Source organism: Gouania willdenowi, chromosome 24 (assembly GCF_900634775.1).
Source record: "Gouania willdenowi chromosome 24, fGouWil2.1, whole genome shotgun sequence".
NCBI lineage: Eukaryota > Metazoa > Chordata > Actinopteri > Blenniiformes > Gobiesocidae > Gouania > Gouania willdenowi.
Window position 1 is genome coordinate 24,039,027 of NC_041066.1, and position 22,631 is coordinate 24,061,657.

The following is a 22,631-nucleotide window of genomic DNA, read 5'->3' on the forward strand; positions in this document are numbered from 1 at the left end:
AAAAAACACAAAAAAGATTTTAAAAAAAACAGAAAAATTTACAGAAAAATACACAAAACAGCAAAAAACACAAACGGACTCCAAATAACAGAGAAACGTACATGGACAACAAAAATACACGAACTGACAACAAATACAGACAAAAATATGCAAAACATCAACAATAACACACGAAAGGAAAACAAATATAGACTAAATAACTGAAGAATTTATGAAACATCAACAAAAATACACAACATGACTCCAAAAACCCACAGAATGGGAGAAAAAATTGCAAAATGAAAGAAAAAAAAACACACGACATGGCAACAAAAGTATACATTATTCTAAATGCAGGCATGAATGTTTATGATGTGGCCCTCTGATCACACAATCACATTTCTGTGGCTCCCGCCATGATAGAAGTTGCCAATGTTTGATACAGACAAACAAATAAATGTCCTTTATTCCTCTTTGTTTTAATCTGACATTCTTCAACATGTTGCGTTCACATAGGGCGGACACAGAGAGCACAGGTGAGCATTTAGAAGCTTTAAGGAAGCTTGCTAGTGACCTTGATGAACAAGGAGAAACTCTTGAGGATCTGCGGGAGCAGAGACAAGCTATCCTACCAAGACTTAGCCTTCTAGACAAGGAGCTGGTCAAACAACAGGTGAGAAAAGCCTGTTTTTTCATGAACTTGTAACCGATGTGAAAGGAAAGCAGACTAATTGTACAGCGTTTCTTTTTATTCCAGGTGGGTCACCTGGAACAGCGCTGGGCGCAGCTAGAAGCTCTAATTCAGCAGAAAATTAAGGACTCTGCGCAGACGTTGGAGGATCTTGCACGAGTTGAAAACCAACTAAAAGATGCCAGGGAATGGGTGGAGGAACAACGACCCACGCTAACCTCTGCGCTCAAAACCAGCCCGCCCCCTGACGTGGCTCAGAGTTTCCTGTTCGACCACCTGACCGTGTGTGTGGAAATGGAGTCGCGTCAGCAGCTGCTCAATCAGGCAGTGATGGAAGCCCAGGTCGTGGCTCCCAGACTCGGTTTGAGCGAAAAGCGACGCCTTCAGGAGCTCGTTGAACGAGCTCGGACTGAGGTAGAAGCTCTTGGGACTCGTGTCGCCCAAAGGAGGAAGTACCTCAGTAAGGTGAGAAGCTGGACTTTTTAAAGGCGGGAATACACTGTGCGATTTTTGGCCAATTATGAGCCTATTTTTCATTCGTGCGTCTATTTTTGGGATCGGGCTGAGTCTCGGCTAAATCGTGTGTCATGCATCGTATCGTATACGCGGGGTCACAAGAAGCAATCAACGACCAGCTCCCGATCAGCAATCGTATGGTTGCAAGAAAATCAAACCTGTTTGAAATCCTCGTCGTGAGGGTGTTGCACTGTTGAAGCAGTGCCAGGAACCGACTTACCTCAAACTCTCACACTGCGCAGGCGCGAACACTGTAGGACCGCTGTAGAACAAACACACCAGCACCACCACATTCCTGTTTTTTTATTATTGTCTCTCCACTTCCAGGTTCTTCTTCTTCTACTGTTTTAATGGTGAAGCTTCAGAGTTCTTTTTCTTCAAATTTTTACGTTGCGTTTCCGGAAACTAGACCCCAACGTGTCGTGTATGGATGTACAGTGTGAGCAGTCAGGTTGCATCAAAGTGTTGGTTTGTATAGTGTGAGCTGCGAATATTCAGACTCTGCAATTGAGTCGCACAATTTGAGCTGGACCTGAGTATCGCACAGTGTATGCCCCTTAACACAAATTGCTCCAGACGAGTTCTTGTTGAGACGCCCTTGTTAAATTAATCTTTTCTTGCAGGCCTTCACGGAGAGAACACAGTTTCTTCAAGGTTTGAGACGAGCTTTATCCTGGGTACAGCAACAGGAAAGGAAGGCTTCAATAGATGACCACATAGCTCTTCTTCCTGAAGACCTAGCCAAACAGGTCGCTGCGTGCCGGGCTGTTCAGAGTAGCTTACGAGCCTACCAGAGGGAGTTAGCCTCTCTGTGGGTTCAAGGGCGAAAACTAGAAAGTGATGCAACGAACAAAGAACGCACAGAAACCCTTTCGAGACTCCATGAACTCCAGGCTTCCTTTGAAGCCGCTCTCCAAAAGACCAGCAAGAATCTAACGAGCCTGGAGAAAGCCTTGACCACCAGAAAATATTTTCAGGTCGACCTGGATAAAACATGCCTTTGGTTGAGACGAGCCGACGCCATAACCTTCCCAGAAATCACCTTCAGCAGTGTCGACGACGGCTCAGATTTGCAGAGCCAGCTGAGCAACTTTCAAAAGGTCCTAGAGCAAGCGTCCGAGTATGAGAACCTTCTCCTCATCGTCCAAAGAATAGGGCAGGAAATCCTCCCCACGCTGAATGAAATCGAACATTGCTACTTGGACGAGCGGCTCAATGCGTTGCCGGTGCAGTACAATGCCATTCTGGCAGTTGCCAAAGAGAAAAAGGACAGAGTCCAACAGATAATCTTGGAGAGAAAAGAGTTCAGCACTTTCTTTCAAATCACTCGTGACGCTCTGGAGGAACTTCAGGAGCACTTTGACAATCTGCAGAAGCAGACTATCAGTATGAAAGAAGAGAATGTCGTTGGATTGAGGGATGAATATGAAAACGTGAAGAAAAGTTTAGTCCGCATCAGCCCGGCTGTGAGAGAAATCAATGGGAGAAACGAAGGCTTTCTCAGTCGGGGTCACCGATACAGAACTGAGGAGACGCAGCAACTGGTTACGCTCCACAATAATCTGAAGGAGGGAATCGACCACAGGCTGGATCAACTGAACCGATGCCGGAAAGCACTTCAGGAAGCTTTTAAGGTTGTGCCCAAGTTGAACTCGGATACAAAGTCTTTTCAGGAGAAGCTTTTCACGATTCAATCAGACAAAGATGTAAGTGCCATAGAGAAAATATCCAGTCTTTATTCTTTACTGGACGATGTGAACCAAGTGATCTCTCAGGTTGACGAATGCCACCAAGTGATAGAAAACCTTGGTGTCAAGTTTGACGCTGCCAACTTGAAGGAACTCGCACAGCAACTTGAGTCGTTGCGGTTTCTGCGGGATGACATTCAATATTCTCTTACAGAATGTGAAAAGACAATCACCGAAGAGGAAGATTTTACTATCACGGCTGTGAAAATGTTGGATTGGTTGGAGAACGTCAAGGAGAATTTAAAAGAACCTCTGAGCCTTTCGGACGTTAGAATGGAGCGAGTGAACGAGAAAGAGCGCAAAGTGAAACTGGTGGAGGTTGACGTTAAAAGTAAACTGAGAATAGTGGACGTGTTGATTGTCAGAGAGAAGCAGAAATATGAAGGTGTGGGAGGTGCCGTTCCTGCGGACGTGGAAGAGAAACGGCAGAAGCTGAGGATTCTGGGAGATGAAGTTCAACAAGAAATCACCGCCAAGCAGGTTGGTGTGGTCGTCAGTTCTTTACATTTTCACATAATAAACGTAGAAATCGGGCTTGAGTAAGGTTTTGTCTTTTCTGTTGACGGATCCTCGTTCTAATAGATTCTGGCTTCTGCATTCCTACATAATCTAATAAAAGAGTTCATGATTAACTGATATGGTTTGTAGGAAATTGATGTGTTTGATTAAGTTTCATAGCTTGTGCTGAGTAAGCAGATCTGTATCGTGTTTTTATAGATTTCATTCTCATGATGAAGGATGACCTTTAAATTTATTTATTTTATTTATTTTTATTTATTCAGTTCATTTCCAACATGGTTGCAATCACAGAAATTCATTTTGACATTCAGAGCAAAATCACATCATTGTTTTTTGTTTTTTTTTTTGTTCTTTTACATGCCGGAAAGGGCGACGGAAAAAAGCATTATGCTTATCCAGATCCGTCCCCTGATTTGAACACAGATAATTTTACATCAAACCTCGTTTCTTCCCTTGTCAAACATTCTCATCTTCTGCATAATTTCATCATTAACGTTTTTTTTTTTTTTTTTTTTTTTTTTTTTTTTTATGTGATGCGTTCTCGTCTGCAGTCATTGTTCCTAAATGAAAACACGTTTGGGATCTTAAACTATGATTTTGAAATTATACAAAAATTTCAAATATATTGCAATTATTCTATAACTCAGCAGCACTGAAGCGATGATACAGCATTTTAATTTACTTTTTACACTTTGCTCCAAACATTTTAACCTTAATGTTTCATTAAAATCATCAGAAATGTGTTGGACAGTCACTTTGTCAGACACAATAAATCAGAGTAAGAATGAAGGAAAAACACTTCTGTGCATCAGTCTAAGGGACTCCACATCCCACAATGCAATGCAAGTGGAGATGAAAACAAAAGTGGTTATTTCCAACCTTTTACATGTATTTTTTCAAGAAGTGATCATATTTATCTAATTTTTAGCAGCTTTAGATTGACTATTTGATTAATAATAATAATAATTATTATTATTATTATTATTGTTGTTGTTATTTATTTAATTATTTTGTATTATTATTAACTCGATTTATATTTGACATAGTGAAAGTATAGAATCCAGTTGTTCAATATTGTGTTAATTTGTTTTTATGAATTTATAAAACTAAATAATAATTAAAACATTTAAAAAATAAATTTTTAATCAGTATTTTTTAAATTTTTTTAATTTATCATTTACTAGACATTTCAGGCGACCCCATTTAAACTCCAGGCGTCCCCACATGGGCTCCCTACCCCAAGGTTGAAAAACCCTGGATGAACATCTCTTTCTCTGTTTCCTAGCGTGCTGTGGATAAAGCTGCTTCGTTGGTCCAGAGGCTCCACCTTTCTCTGCAGGCCATGCAGACGTGCCTCGACTCTGCTGCCGCTCTGCTGCAGAGGAGCAGCTCAGGCCTGGAGCTGGACGACCACGCACACTTCCAGCAGGACCTTCACGACCTTTACACCCAGGAAAAGAGCTTCAGCGCTAGTTTAGAGGAGCTGAGGACGCTGGAGCCTTTGTTGGAGGAGTTTGTTGCTGAAGCAGGAATGAGTGAGCTGAGAGACAAAGTTGGTGTGATGCAGATGAGAAACGCAGAAGTGACGCAGCAAGTGGAAGCCTACAGAGATGTGCTACAGAGGTGTGTGTGGAATGATAACATTACATTATCTGATCTTTGGCCACACCCCCATCTCCTCCTGCTTGTTCCTCATCAGAGTTTTTTTCTTGCTCTCAACCTTTGTCCCAGATTTTCTCTTACTCGGTCATGACCCTAAGTAAAACACATTTTTATGATATATAGAAACATCTCACTAACTCATAAGAATCAGAATCAGCTTTATTTGTCATTGCACATGTTACAGTGTACAGTCCAAGAAAACATGAAAAGACAATCACATATAACATGGGAGGACAAGGGCAGATGAAAAGTGGGAGGACAACAGGAGGAGAGAAGAAGAACGCCAACGAAGGCGTTGAAACGTAGTCCCTTCTCTTCATTTCTGATACAGTCAGATGACGTGTGACGACCTTGAGTAGATCTGGTTCAGGAACTAAATAAGTTACACGTCAGACAAAGTTATTACGAACGCGCTAATATCACATACATGCATTGTTTATGTTTTTATGCAGGCCTTTTTCACTTTAAAATGTGACTTTTATATATAAACATATGTTAAAAGTTACATTGAGTAAAATAATTTATTTGGTACTTCCATATTTTTGTAACATCAAAGCTCTAAAATCAAAGGATAAAAAGTGATTTATTAAATAATTCTCTTTGCTGTCTAAAGAGGACACCTGTGATACGTGTTTTGTGTAGATTTGCAGGTTTGTGGAGCTCCTACGAGCATGAGAAAGACTCCCTGGTTGAACAAATGAATGACTGCGAGAACAAGATGTGTATGTTCACCTCCGCTAAAGCTATCAGTCTCCAACAAGCAGAGGAGAAGTGTCAGAGATACAAGGTGAGTTATTTAAATTTGTTATGGTCAAAGTGAATGTTTTGATGGAAAAGAGCAATAATGTGATATCAGTGATATTAACTATAGTTAAACTACATTTTTTTCTTTTTTGCTTTTTTGCTTTTACTCTCTTTTTATCCTTTCTTTCTTTTTTTTCTTTCTTTTTCTCTTTTTCCTTTTTCTTCATGCCTTTATACCTTACCTCCATTTTTTTGGAGGTAAGGTATAAAGGCATCAAAGTTGTAACTTTTCAAAATAAAATGTAGTCAAAAATCCATCAAGTGCAAACAAATAAACATTACTAGTTCAACTAGTTCTACTAGTTCTACAAGTAGACTAAAAACTACTACTAGTTCTACTAGTTCTACTAGTTCTACAAGTAGACTAAAAACTACTACTAGTTCTACTAGTTCTACTAATTCTACTCATACTACAAGTAGGCTAAAAACTCCTACTAGTACTACTAATTCTAAACTACTAGTAAAAAATCAAATCTTTACCAGTAATACAAAAGTGTTAACTAGTGAAAGGATTTTATTTTACCAGTAAGATCTAGTGCATTAAATACTTTTACTAGTAAAACTAAATATTTCTTGTTCCCTCAGGACATTTTCACTGTATTATACCTGTATGTGTTATGTTATTGTTGTATAGTGTATAATTCTAATTTTAAATTAGGTTGTATTTTTTTTTTCAATTGTTTGTTTTGTTTTGATATTTAAAATAATCATGTGTACACACTGTGTTTAGACTTTTTTTTATTTTTATTCATCCATCCGGCCCTGGTTGTAGTTTTTGCGTGTGATTAAGTGACGTGTTTGTTGACCTTTTATTTCTTTTATTATCTAGTCTCTGGTGGCCCACATGGATCTGCTGGAGGTACCTCTAGGTGCTTTGAAGGAGAACGTTGCAGAGTTGGATAAAATCATCTCTGACTCCAGTAAAGCCATCACCAGTCATGCCGTTTGTTCGCTGTGGCAACGTTGGAGCAGAATGAGCTCCGTGGCCAGGGCTCAGGAGAGAGCGCTGGACGACACGTTGAGGGAGTGGAACAACTTCACTGAGAAGGTTTATCTGGGTTTACCTCATATGTTTTCATATTTCATTCCTTTCATTCAGAAACGCTACATAAAACATCAATATTCATTTTTGTTGTCATTTTGTGTGTTTTTATAGTCATTATGTGTAGTTTTTCAGCCTTGTGCGCTTAGCAGAGAAAAAAATACTTAAGAAAAGTGATTATTATTATTATTATTATTACAACTAATACAGTATTTCTATTATTGTTTTTATTATTATTATTTTTATTATTATTAGTAAAACATTAAATTATTTTCATGGTTTATTTGGCTTGCTTCAATTCTTTGCTGTGTACAAAAAATAAGCTGTTAATTTAAATGTAACTGTGTACTTTAGGATTATTCTTTTTGTCCAATCACGGTGCCTGATCTTGAAAAAGGTGCTGCTGCAGTAAAACTGAAGCATATTTAGAAAAGTCTTCCCAGTGGAGTTATGATAGTATATGATAGTAGTCCATATGAAACTCTGAAGAATAGGATTAATGAATCTAGTAGTGGTGTTTGATATGTTTTACTGTTGTCCCTGAGAGATCTTTAACAATTGCACATACTGTATGTTGTGTTTCACAGATGGAGAAGGTGCGCTCTGTGTCCAAAGATCTCCACAGTCGAGTTCCTGACAGCACGGTGGAGAAAGCAACCACGAGAGCAGCTCTCCAAAGTCTGCTGGAGTACCACGACTCGTTCAGTCTGGAGGTGGAGAGGGAGGTGTCCATCCTGGCCCTGCTGCTGCAGCAGACCCTCAGCCTTAGGGAGGAGGGGGAGAACCAGGGGGAGGAGCAGGAGGAGAACCGGGGGGAGAACCAGGAGGAGAACCAGGAGGAGGAGCAGGAGGAGGAACAGGAGGAGGAGCAGGAGGAGAAGACAGAGAGCACACACCACGAGACGCCATGTCTGAAAGAGATTCAATGCATGTTGGAACGTTATGACACGTGAGTTGGGAACAAAAATGTTATTATCTGATCCTAGGGCCACATTTTTAGGGTCCATGTCATCATGTAGAATAATGACCAATCTGATCATTAATACAGGAAACAACAAAAAGTTTAGTTGTTGTTTTGTATATTTTTTTTTACATAATTTTAGTATATTTTTGTGTTTTTTTGTTTTGTGTATCTGCTGTTTTCTCTGTTTTTGGACAATTTTTTTTGTGAGTTTTTGTTGCTTTTTTGCATCTTATTAAGTGTCATTAAGTGTATTTTTGTTTTTTGTTTGTTTTTTCTGTCATTGTAAGCATTTGTTTTAAGTAATTTTGCGTGTTTTTGTTGCTGTTTTGTGCTTTTTTTGTAATTATTTTGTGGGTTTTTCTTATAGTCATTGTGTATTTTATTATTTTGGTTATTTATGTAAGTCATTTTGTATGTTTTTATTGCACTTTTGTGCATTTTTTTAGTCATTATGTGTGTTTTTGTTACATTTTGGGGGCTGCACAAAGCTACCAGTGGTCTATCTATATGTTATAGTAATAAAGATTAGAGAGGCCATGTGTTTTATTGCTAGATTAACTAATTTTACACAACTTGTTTAAAGCAACAGTGTATACAACAGGAAAATGAAGACTCTTGTTTCTGTTTCCCGTGTGTTTCAGTCTGGTAGTGCAGGTGCGTTCCAGCCGTGCACAGGTACACCAGGAGCTGAGAGAGAGAGAGGAGGTAGAGCGAGAGCTGGGCCTGGTTAAAGGCTGGATCCAGGATACCAGGGGCTTACTGCTGAGTCCCACTGCAGACCTGGATCTACTGCTGCAGGAGCTGGAGGTACACACACACACACACACACACACACACACACAGTTATAGGCACAGAAACACTAAACACAAGCTGCTGTGTCGCAGACGGCCCATGGGGAGGTGGTGAGCAGACGCCACAGCGTGGAGCGTATGACGGAGCTGCAGCAGTGTAAATACCAGGAGCTCCAGGCGGCTCTGCCCTCAGAGCTCAGCATGCAGCTGGCTGAGGTCAGCCTGGCTCTGGGTTCTGCTGAGGACCAGGTGAGAACTTCCTCTATGCACAACGTTTTCACCTTTATCTACATTTTACTGTAAGGGGCGGATTCACTAAGATCTGAAATAAAGGGTGCTAAACCATCCTAAATCCTTTGGTGGCGCTGTTTCTTCACCTGCTGTGGAGGAATTCACTAAGATTCCAGCAATGATTAGTGCACATGCAGAAGTGGTGCAGACCGCCCTGTTTAAATTATTAAACAGTATTAATATTATAAATTTTTCTTACCACGTTTGCTTTAGAAAACAGCTTTTTTTCCTTCTTCAGTGAATGACTATAAAACACTATGATAATTCATGATGGATATATTCAGTTATTATTAAGAACATGTTGCTTGGCCTCTGGTTTCAGGTCCAGGCGAGAGAGAGGGAGGTGCAGCAGACCAGGGATGTGAAGGCAGACTTCAGCTCCAGACTCCAGGATATTGAGGCCAAACTGAAAAGCATCGCTCATAAACTAGAAGACAAGGCAGTGGACCTGGAGGAGGCCAAAGAAAGCACCAAGGTAATCAAACAGGCAATTAACCTTTGTTAAATGGACTAATAATTCTTCACATGTTGAGGTTAATGAGTGTGAAACTTCAACATGGCATCAGTCATTTCTCTGCCATGTTATGAAGTGAAGACGCTCCAGATGGAGTTTTAACCCTTTCACTCCTGCTCTTCATCTCTGCTCCACATATTTATGATAATTATCATTTTAGATCTGTGTCTTTTTCTATATTTTTCTGGTTATTTTTGCATTTTTTCCAATTTGTTTGGAACATTCATTTATTATTTTTTTGCTACATATTGTCTGTTTAAATAACGTTGTGTAATATTGTTACCATTTTTTCTTATTTTTCATTTTTTTGTGCTTTTGATGTCGTTGTGTCTGTCTCTCTACTCCTGCATGTTTATTTTTGCCGTTTTGTGTTATTTTGTCATTTTGTATATTTTCTGTGTTTTGATGTAATTTTGTGTATTTTTCTATTATGTTGGTGCTTATCTTGTGTGTTTGTGTAATTTTGTATATTTTTTCTGTGTTTTTGATGTTGTTTTGTGTATTTTTGTCGTCATTCTGCATGTTTTCTGTTATTTTGGTACTTGTCTTTTATGTTTCAGAATGTGGTGTAATTTCTTTGTTGTTTTATTTGCTGTTGTTCTGTCTGGTTTTGTACTTCCTGCTTCTGTATTTTTCATGTTGTTTTGAATGTTATGAATCATTTTGTGTATTTTTTGGTGTTTTTGATGTCCTTTTGGGTGTTTTGGAGCCATTAAATGTATTTTTGCTGTCATTTTGTGTTTTCTGTTATTTTGGTCGTTGAGTTTCGTGTTTCAGTAATGTTGTGCCATTTATTTGCTATTTTGTATATTTTTTGTGTTTCTGATGTTGTTTCGTCTGTTTTTGTAGTTCTTACATGCGTATTTTTGCTGCTGTTTTGAGTGTTTTGAGTCATTTTGTATATTTTTCAGGTTTTTTGCCTTTTTCATGTCTTTTTGGAGCCATGTTGCATGTGTATTTTGTGTTTTTGGAGTCATCTTTGGTTTTTGTGTGTATTGTTCTTGTCATTGTTATATATTTTATTAGTCTAGTCCTAATTTTGTGCATTTTTGTTGTCCTTTTGTGTATTTTATTATCATATTTGCATGTTTTTGGACTCATTTTGTGTACAATTCGGAGTCATTTTGTGCATTTACTTTGGTTGGGATGCACCTAAATGACCATGTTAGCATTTTTGGAGTCATGTCTGACCTTATATATAACTTAAACTTTCACTTTTCAGTGTTTCTCTAAACATGGTGTTTTCTTTCATGTTCCTCAGGCGCTGTGTGAGGAGTGTGAGTCCTGTGGGTGTGTTCTGTCAGAGTTGGGGGTCGCTGTGCAGGAGTTTGCTGAGCAAAACCCTCTGCTGTGCAAACAGCTGAGTGATGCTGTAGCCAAACAGAGCGCCGTGCAGCGTTGCATGACTCAGCAAGTCCAGGACAGAGTCAGAAGACTGAAGAAAGTGAGATGTTATCAATGTGTTTACCCATGTAGTCCACTGTTCTGACTGTGTTTTCTTCCTGGGGAGCAGGCCGAGAGGCAGCTGGAGGAATATCACAGCATGAAGGCTTTTATTATGAGCTGGGTGGATAAAGCTGAGGCTCTGCTCAGCAATAATATCATCTGGAACTCTGCATCACAGCTTCAGGAGCAAATACGAGCCTATCAGGTACGTTGCAGAAATGTGTTGATCTAGGCACTACAAATGAAAGCATTAAAATATTGGGGTTTTATAATGTTTATTCTAGTTAAAAACATACATAATAAGAGAAAAATGTACTGAATAATGAAAAGAACAGACAAACAACAACAAAATACACAAAATGACAGTAAAAAACACACATTGAGAGAGAAAATGACTTACTATTATCAACAACACACAAAACGACAACAAAGACACAAAATGACAGAAAAATTAACAAGATCACTATAAAATACACACAAATAACAGAAACATACAAAACGACACCAAAAACGAGAGAATATTTTAAATAATACGACAACAAAAACACACAAAATGACAAAAAAAACACATACAATGATGATAGAAATGATCTTGATTAGAACATGAACTGAAAATACAAAGGTCAGTCACAAATGATGAAAACGATAGAAATAAATCCACTGGCGGTGTCACTGAATAATGTTTAATTAACACAGATTTATAATAAAAACATTTAAATCAGCTCTAATTTTATTTCCTATCTCCTTGGTGACAGGCGTTGCTGCGTGAGTGCCGAGGTCTCCAGGGGGATCTGGAGGCCATGGGGGAGAGGGAGGGGCTGCTGGGGGACGTGCTGCTGACGGAGGGGTGGAGCCAACAGGTGAAGCACCTCAGCAGGACCACCGAGGGTCTGCAGCAAACAGCCAAGACACGCCTCCAGAGTCTGCAGGACGCCACGAAAGTAAGAGACCACATAGAATAGAATAGAATAGAATAGATTAGATTAGATTAGATTAGATTAGATTGGATTAGATTAGATTAGATTAGATTAGATTAGATTGGAAGAGAAGAGAAGATTATAATAGAATATGTTATAATGGAATAGATTAGAATAGAATAGAATAGAGTAGAACAGATTAGATTGGAATTGAATATAAGAATAGATTAAAATAGAATAGAATAGACCTTTATTGATCCCCAGGGGGGAAATTTACTTTTGCAGCAACACAATATAAGAGCAGACAGTAAGAACACAAATAAATAAACACATTAATAAAATTAGTAAAATAAATAAATAGTTAAATAAATCCGTAAATACATTAATAAAATAACACAGTCAAATCATCAGTAGTATACGGCACACTGGTTTTTATATTTGCTTTTATTTCAACAACAAAAAAAAACAACATTTAGTGGCTTCACATAAACTGCAGCTCAACACTGCCCCCCTATGGACAAATATTAATATTACAATCTCCTATTGACATCTTTTATCTTAGGTTGCAATTTTTTTTTTTTTTTACAATTATTTTTATTATTATTATTATTTTTGTTAGGAATTTTTTTATATTATTAGAAAAAAATAACCAGTGATAAATATACCTCCAAATACTTTTGGGAACAGATTACATTTCATCAATATCTGAGTATTTAAAGAAACATGTTAACTATAGTGCAAAATTGTAAAACACTCTAAAATAATAAAATAAATATAGAAATACACAGGAATAAATGGGGAATATGAAATAAAGGATATCAATTACAATAAAAAAAATGGAAAAACATATTAGCATCATTTTAAAAAATAAACAAACAAGGAGATTATAATAATCTTTTTCATGCTTTTTAATAACAAAGAAAGTTAGTTTTTTTAATGCAGGCCATGTGTGATTTATGTACAGTATATAGAATTTGGCTATAATGATAATATTATTGACCAGAAATTGAATTATCTTAGCATGCAATTGTTAAACCCACTTCTGCTCGACGAAGGATTTTATTCACAATGTCGTTCATTATTAAAAGAATAAAAAAATAAAATATAACAAAAACAGGAAACAGTATTTAAATCACCATAATTTTTCTCAGTCAAAAAATGAATGAAACTTCCCCAAAATATACTGGGACTTTTCATTTTTCTCTGCTCGTAGTTGCACAATTTTTGCCTTTTTAAATCAAGAATTGTTTGGCAAAATAGAAGTGAATTTTTCTGTTTTCTGTGGATTATTGTCGTATGTTCTCCATACTGTACACTTTTTCTTTGTGTGCGTGAAATAAAAGTAAACTAACTAAAACTATTTTTTTTAAATAATTTAATAAAATCCTACAATTGCTCCAAAATAATGTCTTTAGTTTGAGATCCTGGAGTTATTATATGTGGACTTCTAGTTTAACAACTTTTAAGTGACATTTGCTAAACGCAAAAATCCAAACATGTTGAAATTGCTTTTTTTTTTTAGCCCAAAATCTGTATTTTTCTGAAAACCAAAGTCTATGTAAACCATGTAATATAATGCATGACTCAGAGTGTATTTTGTCACACATTATAATCATACTTTCCTATTTTTGTCCCTCAGGACATGCTGCATCTGGAAGCAGAAGTGAAGAACCTCCATGCTGTTGTGGACGAGGTCCAAGTCACTCTTTCTTCTCCAGAACTGAACAAACTGAGCCTCAGAGAGCAGCTCACACAGAGACAGGTGAACATTTCATGTCAATACATGGACACGTTTTTTATTTTAAATACGCCTCGTTGTGTTTGGCAGCGTTTGCTGGTGGAAATGGAGCGTTTCAAGCAGCAGGTGGCGGCGGTGCAGAAGTCCCAGAGTGCATTGCGGCTTCCCGAGGAGGTGGTGGCGTTCCTGCCGATATGTCGCACAGCTCAGACTCTGCAGCACGAGGCCAGTCACCTGCAGCACACGACCATCCAGCAGTGCAACATTCTGCAGGTGAGAAGCATTACTGATGCTCATCTGTCATTGAAACACACAAAGAAGACTGTCAAAAACATACAAAGTCACAGGAAAATACTGAAACGGACAAAACAACAACATGAATACACAAAAATCACTCAAAATACACATCATGACAACAAAGAAGCACAAAACACACAAGACTACTACAAAAAATACAAAAAATTAACACACAAAATGACAACAAATAAACCCAAAGTAAAAATATACAAAAACAAAATGAAAAACACACATTAATATTCAAAATGACAGAAAAATGTACAAAAAAAATAATTAGTAAAATGACTCCATAAACACACAAAATGCCAAGAAAATATTAACTAAATAAAGCAACAGAAATAAAGGATTTAACAACAACTAGAATATTTGCATTTCCTGAAGAAAATGCAAGTGAGGATGCAGCTGCTCGTCTGCGTCGCACTGCATTAGCTTAGCATTAGCCTAATGTCAGCAGTAGCCTAGCTTTAACATTAATCTAGCATTAGTCTATCATTAACATTAACATTAGCTTAGCATTAGCATTAGCCCAGCATTAGCATTATCCTAGCAATTGCATTAGCAATTAACAACCAGAATATTTGCATTTCCTGTATAAAATGCAAGTGAGGATGCAGGTGCTCGCCCGCTTCGCACTACATTAGCTTAGCATTAGCCTAATGTCAGCAGTAGAGTAGCATCTGCATTAGCCTAGCATTAGTATTACGCTAGTGTTAGCAATAGCCTAGCATTAGCATTATAATAGCCTAGCATTAGCCTAGCCTTAGCATTAGCCCAGTGTTAAAATTAGCCTAGCAATCGCATTAGCTTAGAATTAACCTAGCATTATCATTAGCCTAGCATTATCATTAGCCTAGCGTTAGCATTCATCTAACGTTAGCAATAGCCTAACAATAGCATTCACCTAGCATTAGCATAAATATGCAAAATCACTCTTAAAACACACAAAAGAATACATAAATACACACACAATGAAAGAACAATATACAAAATGAGAGAAAAATATACAATATGACTCTAAAAACACACTAAAACAATATAAATTGACAATAAAAACACAAACCCTTTCCTGTGTTAATGCTCAGATTAATCTTTATTCTAAATGATGACATAGTTTATGTTTGTGGCCCTAGTTTTAAAAACTTTAAAATAAGGTTATTATAGGAAACACTTTTAAATCATTTTGCTCCAGTTTGTGTGATAAAAATCTCCATTATCTGATGAAAAGGCTGCTTTGAATCCTGCTCTAGTCCCAACAGGACTTTTCTGGAATGATTTTAGTTTTGTTTTTAATCTGCTCACGACATAGAATATGTGTTCAACAGGAGGCTGTGGTTCAGTACGAGCAGTACGAGCAGGAGGTGAAGAACTTACAAAGATTAATAGAAGAAGCTCATCGTATCATTCAGGACCGACCCGTCTCCACCAGCAACATTCTGGAGCTCCAGGCTCAGATTCATCACCACGAGGTACAAACGGACACACATTTCTACTCACATGTCAAGCTAACAGCATGAAACCACGTTTATTCAATTTATGATCAACTCAACGTGGCATGACAAATTAGGAATGTGGTTTTATTGGCAAAAATAATCATGAAATCTGGTGAAAAGAGGTTAAAAGTGACAATAATGGGTCAACATATGTGACATTAGGTGGAAAAGTGGTGGAAAGGGTTTATAAGTGCTGAACATGGGAAAAATGTGCAGAAAAGGCATTGAAATTTGTGTCAGAAATGGGATTAATGTAGCAAAAATACATTAAAAGGAACAAAAATATGGTAAGAAAAAGTGATGAAAATAGGTTAAAATATGGTGAGTTTGGTGTCGTTGCAGAAAAAGGGTAAAAATAAGCAAAAACAAGCTCAAATTGTTCAAAAAAAAATTAGAACTAGTTTCTTGAAGGCATCTGGTGACCTAATGCTTATTTGCAATTTTTTTTTTTATCTAAAATTGTTGAAATAACCCAAATTTTTCTAAACTCCTGCAAATTTTCCACAAAATGTCTCCCAATGACATAAAATGTGGTTTTCCCACCAACAGCACTGATTTAGACACACTCCCTTATTGTGAGTTGCATGTCCTTTCCTGGCCACTAGGTGGAGACTTTTCCTTTCGTTGTTAATTAAGTTATTCTTGTTTTGCTACAAATACCAAATCATAAAAAATACAGAAAAATCTGGGTTAAAAAAAAGAAAAAGAAAAATAATAATTTTAAATGTTTATTGTTTACTATTATAATCTCATAATTATGAATTGGTATCTTATAATTGTGACATTAAAAAAACAACTAGATTTTTTGTTATTATTCACTAGAAAGGTATAGAAACTCATTCCTGCCAGTTAAAAAAATTACTGGGAAAAGTAAAATAGTAATTAGAAAAAAAAAAAATATATATATATATATATATATATATATATCTCAAAATGATGCGATACTAAGTCATATTTATGAAATTATATGAATTATTATCGCATAATTATGAGATCATAATAGTATTATATATTTTTGTTTGTATTCTTATATTTAATTCTTAGTTAAGATGCTAAAAACAACATTTGGAGCTCAATCCTTCATTATAGTTTAATTCTAACGTCAGACTAGTTTTTAGTTTGTTCTGTTGTGTTTACTTTGTGCATATTTAGCACAAACGTTACATCAAACGTTAATACATTCATTGCTTTGCTAATTAACAAGTTGCTCGTATGGTTGCTGCACAGAGTTGCTGCTCAGCGTTGCTGCACAGAGTTGCTGCTCAGCGTTGCTGCACAGAGTTGCCGTGCTGTTGTGTTTAAGCTGGAGTTTGATCCAAACTGAGCACATCGCTGCGATCCTATTGGCCCTTTGTGTCACATGATCAGATTAGCAGTGTATGGACCATCTGCAGCACAGACAGAAGGAGGAGGAGGAGGAGGAGGGGGGAGGAGCTGTAATTTGACACCGTCTCTGTCATTCATTCCACTCCCTCTCTCTCTCTCTCTCTCTCTGCTGCTCTCTTTGTTCCACTGATCTATCAGCCAATGGGAGCAGCAGGAGGCCTGGGGAGGGAGGGAGCACCGGGATGAGATCACTTCCTGTTTTTTTCCGGGGCCATTTGTGTATATGTGTTCAGGGAGTGACTGGAGGATTTTAGACTTTTCTGTCTCAACCAAACATCTCGTCTCCTGGTCTTTTACTGCTGATCTCTGATTGGCTGAGAGAGGAAGGGAGGGCGTTTCTTCTTCTGTGGTTACACACTGTGGAGGAACCGGGGAATAAATAATGTGCTGCTGGCTCCAGCTGCTTATCTTTCTCCAGGACCCAGTGTGGACCTGTTGTTGATCCTGGGTGGGTGGGGGTGATGTTCTGACAGGAGCTGGCCCAGAAGATCCGTGGCTACCAGGAGCAGATCGCCGCCCTCCACTCCAAGTGCAAGATGCTGACGGTGAAGGCCAAGCACGCCACCATGCTGCTGACGGTCAGCGAGGTGGACGGGCTCTCCGACGGCGTGGACGAGCTGAGCGACGACGAGCTGCCCAGCGCCGACGCTGAGCCGGGCTCCGACAGCGCCAACCAGCTTCCTGCCCACCCCTCCGTCGTCATGGTGAGTGAGGAAGTCACAGGTCCAGCTCTGAGCTCTGATTGGTGCACAGCGTAGGGCTGTTTTTCACATCAGATTATGATAAAATACTCAATAAATAGAGGAATTTTCATTAGGATGTTGAAAATTATGATTTTGTTTAATATGGGGTTGAAAAATGATACAGTGACAACATGAAAGTTGTTCACCATCATCTCACTGTACTTCCTGTTCTGATATCTAATGTCCTTCATTGGCTTTTTAAAAAAGTGACATCAAAAAGTTGTCCTGGGGTTTCCATGGATACGGTTGATGAAAAGGAAAAGTGATGAAAACTAGCAGAACTTCCTGCTTTATTAAGCAACACACACTTGTTCCTAAAAACAATATGTGAAAAAGTATCTGACCCAGACATCCTTAATGTGCCCCTAATGGAAACTATTCATGTATTTATTTATTTAGTTTAAACCACATATTTAAAAAACAAACCAGTCGTCTACGCTCGTGATCCTGAACAGGAAACATAACATGAATTAATGAATAATTGACCTAATTCAGTTTATTCCATTTATTGAATGTTATTTAAACATTTTCACTCCCTTTACAGAAAATGCAGCGACATATAATAATGAAGGTGTCGATAATATTCATCAGATTCCATCGTCCTAGCTGTAAATTCTCTGACGTAATACATTTAGTTTTTATTGAAGTTATTTTTACGGGTTATTTATTTTGGTTTAATTGTAGAATATTGTTGCGTTTAAGGTTAAACTGTCTGGTTTTAGGGTAATTGTAGTTACTTCTGTCTTAATGTAATCCCATGGAGGGGTGGGGGGGGGGGGGGGGGGGGCATTCCTTCTTCATCCTGAAGATGTTCAGAAATGTTTCATTCATTCATTTATTTAATTATAATTATTCAGCACAAACAATAATCGGTTGCGTTCTTTTTTTTATCTCGTAGCATACCTCTGACCCCCCCCACACACACACACACACACACACACACACACTGGCCTTGGTTCGTGCTCTGCTCTCTTTAATCAGATCGCTGCTCTTTTTTTTTTTTTTGCTGAATTTTTGTCTCAGTTTGTGCCAGGAAACAGGATGTGTGTGTGTGTGTGTGTGTGTGTGTGTGTGTGTGTGTGTGTGTGTGTGTGTGTGTGTGTGTGTGTGTGTGTGTGTGTAGCTGTTGTCACCACCACAGTCTGGCTACAATAGGATCACTTACAATAGATCTATTGTATGAAACATTCTATGGCACGCTGGTCGCTGGTCGTTCTCATTGCATGGCATTACATCATCAGGTCTAAGAAGGAGGGAATGAAGCCTTTATTTTGAAAGTCTCAAACCAAAACACAGAGTGGTGCATTCAATGTTTGCTGCTCACATTTTTGATCTTTCTGCTCCTTTTTTTTCCAGTTTCCACCTAAAACTATAAGTGATCATTTTCTCAACATTTTGAGTGTTTTTTAGCTTTTATTGTCATATTGTATAGTTTTCTATATTAATTTGTGCATGTTTGCTGTTTTGTTGTGTGTTATTAAAGTCATTTTGTGCTTTTTTGTTGTCGTTTTTTGGAATCCCTATATTTTATTGTCTTGTGTGTTTTTGTGATTGCAATTTTGTGCATTTTTGTTGTCATATTGTGTTTTTTTAGTCATTTTTGTGTATTTCTGTTGATGTTTTGTATATTTTTTTTCTATTTCATGTATTTTTTGTTGTTTTGTTTCCATTTATTTCAGTTTCCACCTAAAACTATAGATTGTGATTAAACTTCTTATTGTTTTGGTCTCTATGTTTGCAATAATATATATAAAGTATATATTTTAAATGCATCGTTTTACTTTTTTAAAGACAATCATTTTTGCTTTTGAAACACATCTTTGTTACAAAGGAAACGATTGTGCGTCTGAAACCAGCCCTGCTTTGTGTGTGTGTGTGTGTGTGTGTTTTTATTGTTGTTTTGTATATTTTTGTGCATTTTTGTTGTCATTTCATATATTTTTCTCATTGTGTGTTGTCAATTTTAGTCAATTAGTGATTATTTCCGAGTCATTTTGCAAACTTTTATCATCATATTGTATAGTTTTCTGTCGTGTATATTATGTCACTTATTTTCTGCATGTTTGTTGTTTTATTGTGTGTTTTTGGAGCCATTTAGTGCTTTTTTGTTGTCATTTTTTGGAATCCCTTTATTTTATTGTCTTGTGTGTATTTTGAAGTAGTCTTGTGTTTTTTTGTGATTGCAATTTTGTGCGTTTTTGTTGTCATATTGTGTGTTTTTTAGTCATTTTTTGTGTATTTCTGTTGTTGTGTGGTATATTTTTTTTAATATTTTGTGTATTTTTGTCGGCTAGTCTGTCTTTTTTTTTTTCACCGTTTCAATTTTATTCAGTTTCCACCTAAAACTATAGATTCTGATGAAATTTCTTCTCATTATTTTGGTCTCTACGTTTGCATTAATATATTTTAAATGCATCATTTGACTTTTTTAAAGACAGTCTTTGTTGCTTCTGAAACACATGGATTTAAACGTGCTGTTGTTTGCACGTCTTACAAAGGAAATGATTGTGCTTTTGAAACCAGCCCTGGTGTGTGTGCGTGTGTGTGTGTGTGTGTGTGTGTGTGTGTGTGTGTGTGTGTGTGTGTGTGTGTGTGTGTGTGTGTGTGTGTGTGTGTGTGTGTGTGTGTGTGTGTGTGTGTGTGTGTGTGTGTGTGTGTGTGTGTGTGTGTGTGTGTGTGTGTGTGAACCCTCTCGGTGTGTAAACTGTGTTAACCTTGTGGTGAGAGTCATTCCTTTACACTGATGATGTGTTCCGCAAATAAAGTGCGGGAAAGTTGTGCTTCTCCTCAATGCTCTCCTACAACGGCGTTTTAGAGCCACATTAAAATAAAAATCAAAAATCTGGGCACTATGAGATTAAAGTCATAATATTTCAAGAATAAAGTCATAATTTTATGAGAATAAAGCTGTAATAAAGCCGTAGCGCTCAGAATTCCCTGTTGTAGTGAACACAACGTAAGTGTGGTGATAATGAGCCAAAAGTATTTCACCGTGTGTAAAACCTAAAGACAATTATAATCTCACTAAATCACGAGTGTCAAACTCGAGGCCCGGGGGTCAAACTCCAGCCCTTTGAGCATCAAATTTGTCCCGCTCGCAAAAGTAAAAATGACAGAAAAAACATGAAACATTCACCAACTAATTCAGTTGTAGATATCTGTCACATTCAATTAAAATCCACAATATTTGCAGAGCTTAGTTTTCCACTTCTTATGTCACATGATCATTTTTTATTTCAAATTGTTGAAAGAACACTAAATTTTTCAAAAATCTGGCATATTTTCCTCATATTATTCTGCAAAATTTTACCAAATTCCCAAAATCTGGGAAATTTAATTCAAGATTCTGCAGAGACTGAAATACTGACATACTTAAATATTTACAGTATATATCATTTATAAGTTCAAACCAGGGTTATATTATGTCTGTTATGAAATATTATGACCTTCATTTCATAAAAATACAATATTAAAATATGACTTTATTTTTTACTCCAAAATTTTATTCTCATAAAATAAAATTACAACTTTTTTCTCGAAATATTACGACTTTAAACTAAAAATATTATGACTTTAATCTCATAAATATACAATATTATTAAAATACGACTTTATTCTCATAAAATTACAACTTTTTCTTGAAATATTGCATTTTTAATCTTGAAATATTATGACTTTAATCTTGTAAAAAACATATTATTGAAATACAAATTTATTCTTGAAATATTATGACTTTAATGTCATAAGGAAACAATATTAAAATACAACTTTATTCTCATAAAATTACAACTTTTTCTTGAAATATAAAATTTTTATTCTTGAAATATTATGACTTTGATGTAAAAATATTACAACTTTAATGTAAAAATATTACAACTTTAATGTAAAAATATTACAACTTTAATGTAAAAATATTACAACTTTAATGTAAAAATATTATGACTTTAATGTCATAAGGAAACAATATTAAAATACAACTTTATTCTCTTAAAATTACAACTTTATTTTTAAAATATTATGACTTTAATCTTATAAAAATATGATATTAAGATACAACAAGATTACAATTTTATTCTTGAAATATTACGTCTTTAATCTCGTAGTGCTCAGATTTTAATTTTAATGTGGCCCTAATACGCCGTCGTACTCTAATGATCAGCTGGTTTTTATTTATGAATTAATTTTTCTGAGTGGATTATTGATGGATGTGCATGATTAATCTGCCTAACCTGCACTCCCCTGTTCATTATGGATTATTTATTTTCTTTATTTCTCTCCCTCTGTCTGCTTCCTTATTGGTCAACCTGCTTCTTCTTCTTCTGTGTGTGTGTGTGCGTGTGTGTGTGTGTGTGCACGTGCTCAGATGACAGCAGGGCGCTGCCACACACTCCTTTCCCCCGTCACAGAGGAGTCAGGGGAGGAGGGCACCAACAGCGAGGTCTCCTCTCCCCCTGCCTGCCGCTCCCCCTCTCCGGGGAATAATGCTGACACTCCTCTTAACAAGGTAATGCTGATCCATCATCCATCCCACCCGGGACCGCCCCCTGATTCTGATGCTCTAATGCACTGAAAAGGTCTTTCTACAGAAATACAATCTTCAATTTAAAAAAAAATTAGTCTTTATTTAAAATTGTGTCAAAGCAGAATAAGAATCAGATTATTCAGCTCACTTTTTAAAGATGCTAAAGCTCAATAATCCTGAATTGTAAAGATGTTTGGCTTCATTGTGATTCCTAATGTCACTTTTTTCACAAAATTGTATCAGATCTGATCAGATTGGTCATAATTTATGATAATCTGAGCTTTAACGCAGGAAATAACTAAGAGTTTGTGTTTGTTCTCATTTGAGCAGTTTAGTGTGTTTTTATTTGTGTGTTTGTTGTCAATTTTAGTCAATTAGTGATTTATTACTCACATTTTTATTGTCACTGTGTAGTAATTTTGTGTTATTTTGTTGCCTTTTTGTATATTTTTCAATTTATTTTATGCATGTTTGCTCTTGTGTTGTTTTTTTTTTTGTTTTGCATATTTTGTCATTTTGTGTAGTTTGTAGTTGTCTTGTGTGTTTTGTGATTGCAATTTTGTGCATTTT

At 36.8% G+C, this 22,631-nt stretch overlaps 1 protein-coding gene across 5 annotated transcripts in view; it reads left to right on the forward strand.

Moving 5' to 3' along the window:
- Positions 1–22,631, forward strand: part of syne1a (spectrin repeat containing, nuclear envelope 1a) — a 214,427-nt gene that overhangs the window by 134,765 nt on the left and 57,031 nt on the right. For 4 of the 5 annotated variants that reach the window (XM_028439484.1, XM_028439485.1, XM_028439487.1 and 1 more), the window contains exons 76-93: positions 496–652; positions 737–1,135; positions 1,810–3,414; positions 4,739–5,076; positions 5,758–5,902; positions 6,749–6,967; positions 7,549–7,910; positions 8,567–8,732; positions 8,811–8,966; positions 9,331–9,483; positions 10,784–10,966; positions 11,036–11,173; positions 11,724–11,909; positions 13,525–13,647; positions 13,714–13,896; positions 15,243–15,386; positions 17,270–17,500; positions 21,903–22,043. In XM_028439484.1, the coding sequence (XP_028295285.1) occupies positions 496–652; positions 737–1,135; positions 1,810–3,414; positions 4,739–5,076; positions 5,758–5,902; positions 6,749–6,967; positions 7,549–7,910; positions 8,567–8,732; positions 8,811–8,966; positions 9,331–9,483; positions 10,784–10,966; positions 11,036–11,173; positions 11,724–11,909; positions 13,525–13,647; positions 13,714–13,896; positions 15,243–15,386; positions 17,270–17,500; positions 21,903–22,043 (5,029 nt within the window). The remainder of the gene's footprint in view (positions 1–495; positions 653–736; positions 1,136–1,809; positions 3,415–4,738; positions 5,077–5,757; positions 5,903–6,748; positions 6,968–7,548; positions 7,911–8,566; positions 8,733–8,810; positions 8,967–9,330; positions 9,484–10,783; positions 10,967–11,035; positions 11,174–11,723; positions 11,910–13,524; positions 13,648–13,713; positions 13,897–15,242; positions 15,387–17,269; positions 17,501–21,902; positions 22,044–22,631) is intronic. The other variant, XM_028439486.1, reaches the window with a different exon arrangement.